The 9,644-nt window shown below is 42.9% G+C and overlaps 1 protein-coding gene across 4 annotated transcripts in view; it reads left to right on the top strand.

The window, feature by feature from the left end:
* Positions 1–1,673: 1,673 nt before the first annotated feature.
* The window catches only part of LOC132533932 (rho GTPase-activating protein 20-like), an 18,880-nt gene continuing 10,909 nt past the window's right edge, over positions 1,674–9,644 (top strand). For 2 of the 4 annotated variants that reach the window (XM_060177205.1, XM_060177214.1), the window contains exons 1-3: positions 2,174–2,250; positions 3,084–3,242; positions 6,221–6,262. In XM_060177205.1, coding sequence (XP_060033188.1) covers positions 3,101–3,242; positions 6,221–6,262 — 184 coding nt within the window. In that variant the 5' untranslated portion in view covers positions 2,174–2,250; positions 3,084–3,100. Of the gene's footprint in view, positions 2,251–3,083; positions 3,243–5,144; positions 5,295–6,220; positions 6,263–7,082; positions 7,310–7,343; positions 7,790–9,644 lie in introns of those variants that run through there. The other 2 variants (XM_060177228.1, XM_060177222.1) reach the window with 2 other exon arrangements.

Here is a 9,644-nt window from a genome sequence, read left to right as displayed (position 1 = left end):
TAATGAAACAAACCTTGAATGGGATCTTTTCAAGAAAAAAAAAAAAGAAATATTTCATTAAGTCTGTACAAATTATACTCTTAGCCAAGCAAAAAAAAAAAGTTTCCGTCATGAAACTAGAGTACTTATGCTCTTTCCGAGGCCTCGGATGGTGTGTGGGAGGCAGGCATTCCTTCCTTCTGGTCTAGCTTCCAAGTGAATGAGAGAAATCGTCTCCAATTTTCACTTGGAACCTACGAGACCATCTGTTTGTTCTCATTACCAAAACCCGGTGGCAATTAAAGTTAGTCATCAATGACTTGATTGGATGACTCCCGTTTAGTCACGTTGAGGTTACTTTTCCAACAGTTTCCTTCCGAGAAAGTCTTTTAAGTATTTGTTTGTTTGTTAGCATTAGAGGACGGCAAAGGTCTTTGGTGGAGCTGCACCTCAGCCAAGTGGCAAGTGCTGATTTTATTGTCTAGTTGATTCACCTCATCACTCCTTCTTAAAAAGCCAAGTAACCCCCCCAAAAAAAGAACATGGTTAGAAAGAAGCACAGGAGGAACCTGCAAGAGCTGTGTGGAAGCCCCGCCCTCCACCCCCACCAGCTGCTCTTCAGGCTTTGCTACTACTCGCATCTGCATTGAACTCTACCTCAACCTTCTGGGAGCTCACTTCCTACGCCTGACTCTCAGCTACCAGAGATTCGCAATGCCTGTGGTTATGTTGATTCATTGCCTCATGGCCAGAATGCAGTGAACTTTCTGGCTGGAGCAGAATTTAGTATGAAACCCCATATTATCCATACAGACATATTTAATCAATGGCTAAAAAACTTTTTTTTTTTTTTGCCTCACTGGAGCTTGGTGCGGACACTATGAATCCATTGCTCCTGGCAGACAGTTTTTTTTATGTTTTATTGAACAGGAGAGAAACTGATGAAGGAGAAGAAAATAAAGAGGAAGAAAGAAAGATAAACACACCTGCAGACCAGCTTCACTGCTTGTGAAGCATCCTTCCTGCAGCTGAGGAGCTGGGGGCTTGAACCCAGATTTACACAGATCCTTCCTTATATTTAGTACTATGTGCACTTAACCAAGTCCACCATTGCTCAGCTCCCCAAAAGAAATTTTAAGAGCAAAAGATACAAGGAGATGATTTTAGAGAAATGAACCATATATAAATGACTAACAGCTTTGTTATAAAATACCCCCAACCAAATATAAACCACCCAAAAGTCCTTTAACATTCAGTTAAGCAAGCTGGACTATACCCATATAGTGAAATCCTACTAAGAAATACTCCCCAGGGAGTTGTGCAGTAGCACAGCAGGTTAAGCTCACGTGGCACAAACCACAAGGACTGGTGTAAGGATCCCGGTTCGAGCCCCCAGTTCCCCACCAGCAGATGAGTCGCTTCACAAGCTGGTCTGCGGGTGTCCATCTTTCTCTCCCCCTCTCTGTCTTCCCCTCCTCTCTCCATTTCTCTCTGTTCTATCCAACAATGATGCCAACAATAATAACTACAACAAGAAAACAAGGACAACAAAAGGGAATAAATAAATAAATAAATATTTTTTAAAAAGAATAACCCCCCAAAGTAAGTATTATCACCCACAGCTATCTGGCTATGTTTCCAATTATGTAAAGAATGGGAATTAAAAAAAAATCCTAAAAGGTCAGCAGATGCCATATGAACCCATTTCTATAATATTCTTGAAGTCCAGAATTATAAAGACAAAGATGGTTGTCAAAGGTGATTCAGTAAGAAAGGTGGCAAGGAATTCTGGGTGGTGAGATGGTAATGTGAGCTTCCTTATGTGAACGGAAATGTTGTGAGTCTGACTATCTCCCTGTGAATCACCTCATCGGTAGATACATATTATGTTTCAGTTTGGAGAGTTATCACCATGGGATCAAATAGGGCACAAGTCATATGAAATCACTGTGGTTTCCTAAAAACTGCATGTGAGTCCACAGTTACCTCCTAAGAAAATGATTGTTTTTTAAAAAAAATCAACAGCCATCTAGGAAGCCAATCTGCCAATTGGTCAGTTAGGGCAGGGCATGAGCCTTAGAATGTTGCCATCGCAGATCTGTGACCATGACTACTGTGGAATCCTCAGAGTAGGAGAGTGAGTTGGCAGGGTTTGGAGTGCCTTTACTCAACTTTCAAGTCAGTGTCAAAGAGTGAAGAGCGAAGGATGTCTGCATCCACCCGAAACCCTTCTGGGCGTTCAGGGTGTTTTAGTTGGCTGGCCTGCCTGAGGTAGGTAGTCTTACTACATATTTCTGGATGTGGTCATCAGAGGAGGAGGGCAGGTTGAGGAAGTCCTCTGGTCCTGAAGTTCAGCACTGGCTTCATGGACAGTTCCTCATGGGGCTAAGCTTTAGCTCTGCTGAATACTCCAGAGCAGGCTCTCCATTCTGTTATCTAAATCCTCACAGCCTGTGATTATTGCTTCACCACTCTATGTATCATTTTGTCTGCTATAGGAGACCACACACTGGCTTGTTGTTTTCCAGCCCTCTTGCAGTCCTCCCATTTCTTCCTAGTTGTCCCCTTCCTACAGGTTCTTGAGTGGTAGGTTGTTTTTTTGCTTTCTTTTTCCCTTTTTTAAAAAAATTATTTTTATTTATTGGATAGAGATAACCATAAATTGAGAGGAAGGAGGCGAGAGAGAGAGGGAGAGATAAAGAGACACTTGCAGCACTGCTTCACCATTTGTGAAGATTTTCCCCTGCAAGTGGGGACCAGGGGCTTGAACCTGGGTCCTTGTGCATTGTAATGTGAGCACTTCACTAGATGAGTCACCACCTGGGCCTCTGATTTGTGCTTTCTCTACTGCTCACCTCTAGAGCATCAAGTCCCAGTGCCCTGTCTGCCCTTCAAATTGCTCTTCATCTCTACCAGCCCTGAAGTGACTTCCTCTCTGACAGGAGCTCTCATTACCTAGGGACTCCTGCCTGGCGGGTCTGGGAATCTGTCTGAGGGAACAGAAGCTAATTTTTAGTGTTGTGTCAACATGGACATTTTAGCATAAAAGTCTGTTTTCTCCTTGGCTGGTGACTGATTGTTCTCTGATGTCTGTTTTGCTGCAGCTCGTGTGTAGAGGGAGATGTCCCCAAAGAAAAGCAGCCCTGGGTGGAGCCCTGTGGTCGGTTTCTGCTCCGCTGCACGGTCAAGGTCAAGAAGGGCCGCAGGAGGCAGATGCGAGAACTATTTCTCTGCTCCAACGTGCTGTTCATTTCCAATACCAAGTAGGTGGACACTCCATGCTCTGTCCTCGGTCCTGAAGTTACCTCTTTACTGCCCCTTTCTGGGAGAACATCAGAGGGAAACTTAAATCTGGGGGCCAGGCAGTGATGCACCTGGTTAAATGCATACATTGCAATGCACAAGGACCTGGCTTCAAGTCCCTGGTCCCCACTGGCAGGGAGAAAGCTTCATGAATGTTGAAATAGGATTGCAGGTGTCTCTCTGTCTCTCCCCTTTTCTCAATTTTTAAATTGATCAAATAAATAAAAAATTTTTTAAAAGGAAAGAAAAAAAAAGAAATTTGAATCTGCAAGAGGTTTGGTCTTTTATTTCTCCCATAGGTGATCAAGAGGGAGGCTTTGTTCTGGGTCAGGGTTCAGAGCAGAGAAGAGCAGGTTAGACAGGTCTCCTGGGCCTGGGGCTCCTAGGTGGAGTAAAGATGAGGGGAGAGGACAGGTTGTAATCAGAGCTTCCAAGAAGAGAAGGACTAGGTGCCCAGGGGAGAACATGGAAGTTATCAGAAAGGGCATCTCTGATGAGTGGGGCTCTAGTCTGGGCCCCAGAATGACAGCGGCCCCCCTCCTAGAGGAGGTGGTCCAAGCCTTCTGAGCTACCGGTTCGGAGACCTCGTCAGATGTGACTTGCCCTCTCACTTCTGAAGTCCCCTTGGAGTGAGACAGGTGACTGCAGTCTACAGCACAGTTGTGACAGTAGCATGACACTGTGGTCAGGGATCCAGACTCCCCAAGTCTCCATGATCCACAGGAGAAAGGAGGGGTCTTTGAGAGGGAGGTCCCCTCCCTGCCTGTTTTCACTGTAGCACAATATATGGACAAACCAAGAAATGGTATTTTTCCATGTGAGAAAGCAAAGCTGATTGAACAGGCATTTCCACAAAGCACTTTCACTACTGATGAACTGATTCCCTCTGATTTTCCTAAGATAAGAGATTTTCCTCTCTTACTCCTAAGCCCTCCAAGCCACTGGTCTGGGCTTGCTTGACTGACTGATTGAATGACTACTTTGGTTTTTCTTTTTAGTTGGAAACAGTATGTAGGCAAATTGTTTTTCTCTTTTAGCCAGAATCTAAGTGAAATGGCATGAATAAAGTCTTAAGAAAGTAAATTTAGGGATGGAGAAAGCAGCACAGTGGTTTAAGAAGCAGACTTTCATGTCTCAGGCATAAGAAGTGCCAGGTTCACTTCTCAGCCTCCATATAAGCCAGAAGTGATAAATGCTCTGGTAAGAAAAGAAAGAAAGGAAGGAAGGAAGGAAGGAAGGAAGGAAAGAAAAAGAAAGGAAGAGAGAAAGAAAATAAAAAATCACATTGCCTTAAATAGTAGAAATTGAATTTTTTAACTGAGGCTGAAAGACATAATTTTAGTCCCTTTCATCTAAGCTTAATTTAGTAGCTCTTTTAAGAAAAAATGTATTTAAATACTTTTATGAATCATGTGTCATTTCTCTCATTAAGATCCTTAAATCCTTTCCAAAAGTGGAAAGCATGAATTAAACAATGCATCATTTCTATCTGTTGTAAAATTAATATACAAACTATATAATTACCTATAACAAAATACAACAAATTTAGCAACAAGAAAGGAATGCTTCAATGAATGGGCCTCTGAAGGTCATTTGCAAAGACTCTAAAATGCAGAGGATGGTCCAGGATGAGAACACATCCAAGAAAAGGCAGTTTGCTGCCAGGGGTGAAGTGTTTCCAGGACCTGCTTGGGCTGAGTGGGCTTCAGTCAGTGCACACAGTGCACGGGACCCTCTTCCCTTCCCTGTCCTGAGCTGTGCAAATGAGGACAGAAATGGAGAAGAATCTGGTCATCAGCTCAGATGCTCCCCCTGACAGCGGGCATACCAAGTGACAAAGCTCTCATGTGATTATCTTTCAGATATAAATACAGATTCAAGATTAAGTATTCAGTGCCCCTGGAATCCCTGTGGGTGTCTGACAGCCTGGAGAAGACTGGGAGAGCCAACAGCAGGGCCAGGAGGTCCCTAGTTCTAGGCTGGCCTAATTGCAGCATCGTGATCTCCTTTTAGTAAGACCTCTAGCTTTTTGGTCCTGTTCTTTGCACAGTCTTTCCACTAGGAAACATTTTCATCTGATTGTAACATTCAATCAGTGACTCACTTTTCACCTATATCAATAACACTTCCGCACCTCTCCCTTCCTTCCAGAAGGTTCTTGCCTGCAGTAGTTTCCTTTAAGCAGAAAATTAAAGTGCCAAAGAAATCAAGAATAAGTTTTCAGGGGCTACGTGGTGGTGTACCTGGTGAAACACACACACACTACAATGCACAAGGACCAGGCTCAAGCCCCTGGTTGCCACCTGCGGGTGGAGAGGCTTCATGAGTAGAGAAATAGAGCTTCAGGTGTTTCTCTGCTTTTCTCCCTCTCTACCTGCCCCTCCCCTCTCAATTTCTCTCTATCTCTACCCAATAATATAGAAGAACAAGTTTCCTAGACTCAAACTAGTATATTCAATATGTCCTCTGTATAAAGAAAGTACTGCGGGGATTTTTTTTTTTCTAAATAGTCTTAAGTCTGTGCCAAGATAGGTGCATCCAGATGCCAACTTCCTTAGAGGAAAGGATTTCATCTGATCCAAATGTTCTTTACTGCATAGAACTCCCAGCTGTAGGAACACTCTGGGGTGTCATGTACCCTCTCTCCTTTTGGGAATGGAAGCTCTGAGCAGTGAAGTGACTAAACGAGAATCACCTAGTTTGCATCACATAGTTTCCAAGCAGTACTCTGATTCCAAACTAACTTCTCCTCCGCTGGAAAGTCTCCTTTCCACCCCACCATGCGGCCTGTGAAAGAGCAGCATCCCACACAAGCCCAGTTAGGAGAGGGTCCACTTGTCACACACAGCCCCGCCACTAACTAGGGTCCTGGAGTGGGAGATTAATATACTAATGGAAGCATTTTGTGTGTTTGACTTTCTTCTTTTTTTACTTGCAGTTCTCTTCGAGATAAGGAGGAATGGCTTTTCTGTCTGCGCAGGTATCTTATCAGTATTACCTATTGTTACATGTTTAATCGGTACTGGCAGAATGCAGATACATAGAAAGCAACCCCCACATGCCCTCCCAACTGTTCTCCTTCTCCTCAGGAAAAATAAAAAGGGTAAACTTGTTTCTCACTCCCATGAAGATTCTAGTATTTATCATTGAGGAAGTTCTGGCTATAGTTCTTTCTTAAAAATTTATTTTTTTATTTATAAAATGGAAACATTGACAAGACCGTAAGATAAGAGGGATACATTTCCACACATTGCCTGTCCCCAGAGCTCCATATCCAATCCCCTCTCTTGATAGCTTCCCTATTCTTTAGTCCTCTGGGAGAATCGCACCAGGATCATTGTGGAGTGCAGAATATATATATATATATATATATATATATATATATATATATGTTTCTTATTTTCCCTTCTCTCCAGCTTCTCTCCAACACTTATTTTCAAAATGTATTACATTTCCATAACCTCAGATTTCTCTTCTGGGTGACTGCCATGACAAGTCTTCCTTCCTGCCCTGGAACCCAGGAGCTTCTGGGTTTTTTGGATTTTTAGGCTGGAAAGCAGTGAGGACTGGGTCTGTAGCCTTGGTCTCAAAGAACTTATTATCCATGGGCCTTGTCATTATTTTCCTGAAATATTACTGTATATGTTCCCACATCATTTGACCTGAATATGTCCATTTAAAAATAAAAAAGAACACTAAAAACATTACCGACATAGACTGATTTGAAAATAACCCAAGCACTAATCCATCCAACTTTTTTTTCCTTTTTCTTCTTTTTGGTTGCCATTGGCCTTCATTAGCTTTATTAAACTTGCCAAAAACAAAGCCCAGCCTGAGAACACTTCCTTGGACACAATCATAGAAGACTCAGAGGACTGTACTTTTGTAAGTACTTTTAAGATCAAAAACGAGACTCCAAGCTCCTGATAGGACCTCTGAACAAGAGTGAGAATTTCTCAAGTACCATATGGGACAATGTATCTTCCTGTACACATGTATGTGATTGTGTGTGTGTGTGTGTGTGTGTGTGTGTGTGTGTGTGTGTGTGTGTGTGTATACAGAAAGTGGAGTCTGGGTGTATTCAAATCAAGATACTTCTTCACGTCCACAATGCTTTTAAGCCTGGAAAGAATATGGCATGTCGAATGGAATGTTTCTCTGGCTCCTCCTAATAACAATCACAGTAGCTTCCTGTTATAAAGTGATTTTCACAAATTTATGAGTGCTTTTATTGGAATTAAATATTTCCTCTAGTCAGGAGGTGGCCCAGTGCCCTGAGTGGGTGGAGAGGGCACTTTGGTAGTGGTGGTGGGGCTAACACAAATGTGAGGGAGATGTGACTGTGCACCCTTGATGCATCAACCATCTTGTAAATCTACACACACACACACACACACACACACACACACACACACACACACACACACTTCTAGTTAACTGCTGCACTTATGTACAAAATGACTTTTTGTCCTTTGTGGTTTATTGTCCCTTCCGATGAGGGTTTTCTTTGAAATGGCTATAAACTAAGGAAAGAAAAAGTGACCAAAGTAGAGATGCCACACAGAAAACCCCATGTGTTCTCTACCGAACAGCCAAGTATTTAGCAACAGTTTAATGTTTTTGTCTGTTTGTTTTAAGATTTTATTTATTTATTCATGAAGGAATTAGGAGAGAAAGAAGCAGACATCCAGCTCTCGTACACGTGCTGCTGGAAATTGAACTCAGTACCTCACACTTGAGAATCCAATGCTTGAATCCGCTGTGTCACCTCCCGGACCACAATATTTCACTGTTCTATCAATTCTTCCTCTTTCTTTCTCTCTCTCTCTCTTTCTTTCTTTCTTTCTTTTTGTCTCTCTATGAATACTCTTTTTTTTTTTTTTGCCTCCAGGGTTATAGCCGGGGCTCGGTGCCTGCACCACGAATCCACTGCTCCTGGAGACCATTTTTTCCCCTTTTGTTGCCCTTGTTGTTTTATCATTGTTGTGGTTATCATTATTGTTGTTGTTGTTACTGTTGTTGGCTAGGACAGAGAAATGGAGAGAGGAGGGGAGACAGAGAGGGGAAGAGAAAGATAGACACCTGCAGACCTGCTTCACTGCCTGTGAAGTGACTCCCCTACAGATGGGGAGCAGGGGCTTGAACTGGTATCCTTACACCGGTCCTTGGCTTCACACCACATGCGCTTAACGCACTGTGCTACTGTCTGACTCCGGAATACTCTCTCTTGAGGATGACCTGTACCCCCACAGTCCTCAGCCTTTAAGTGCTTTGGACTTTCCTGTAAATAGAGATTGCTTGTATACAGCCACCATCCAGTGATCATGCTGAGTTGATTTCACATGGGTCTGATGCTCTCACCTCCCATCCATGTGCCCATTTTAGGAATGACTTCTACTGTCCCCTCCCCAGGTCAGGAGCCCCTAGAGGGACCGCTGTAGTGTTTAACTGGGTTGTCAAATGCCCTTTTGATTTTTCATTTTTTGCAAAACTTAGGACTGAATGGAGCTGAGTGAAGTGACACATTTTACCAACAGGCTCATATCTACCTGTGTATTTATACTTCTGTTGAGGGTGGGGGGAAGGCCACTAGCCCCAGTTACTTTGCACGGTTAGATTTCTGACATTATAGAACAGAACCTGATACATTTACCATGACGTGCAGAGCTCTTGGGGGTACTTTTATTTTCCCCCTTTAATTTGGAAATATATTGCTTTTTGTCAGCTCTGGGAAATTTTATTCACTAATACCTCAGACATCCCTCTCTCTGCCCCCACCCCGGCTCCCTGCCCTGTTTTCTGTGTCTCTCCCTGAGACAGGCCTCCTGCTGCTGTTGTGTTACTTTTAATGTCTCTCTTGGGGTCAGAAAATATTTGTTTTGTATAGTCATGTGCACTAATGTTAAATGCATATATATTGATGGGAGTTAGAGCTTCTCATCAGATCGAACCTTTGATCACTATCTCGTGCCCACTGGAATCATGCTTTTTTTAAAGTTTTGGGTAAAGCTCCTCTGTATTTTTCATTATTTATCTATTGAGTAGGGACAGCCAGAATTCGAAAGGGAAGGAGGTGATAGAAAAGGAGAGAGAGAAGCCAGGTGGTCCATGCCTGGATGAGCATATATGTCATAGTGCTTAAGGACCCAGGTTCAAGCCCTCAGTCCCCACTTGCAGAGGAGAAGCTTCATGAGTGGTGAAACAAGGCTGTGGTTAGCTCCCTGTCTCTCTTTTTCTCTATATCCACCTTACTTCTAGATTTCTAATAGTCTCTATCCAATATATAAATAAAGATAATTTTTAAAATTAGGGAAAAAAAAGAGAGAGGGAGAGAGACAGAGAGATACCTGCAACCCTGCTTT

This window comes from Erinaceus europaeus, chromosome 2 (genome assembly GCF_950295315.1).
Source record: "Erinaceus europaeus chromosome 2, mEriEur2.1, whole genome shotgun sequence".
Lineage (NCBI taxonomy): Eukaryota > Metazoa > Chordata > Mammalia > Eulipotyphla > Erinaceidae > Erinaceus > Erinaceus europaeus.
The sequence above is the reverse complement of the archived record's forward strand: the minus strand, read 5'-3'. Positions and strand labels throughout refer to the sequence as shown.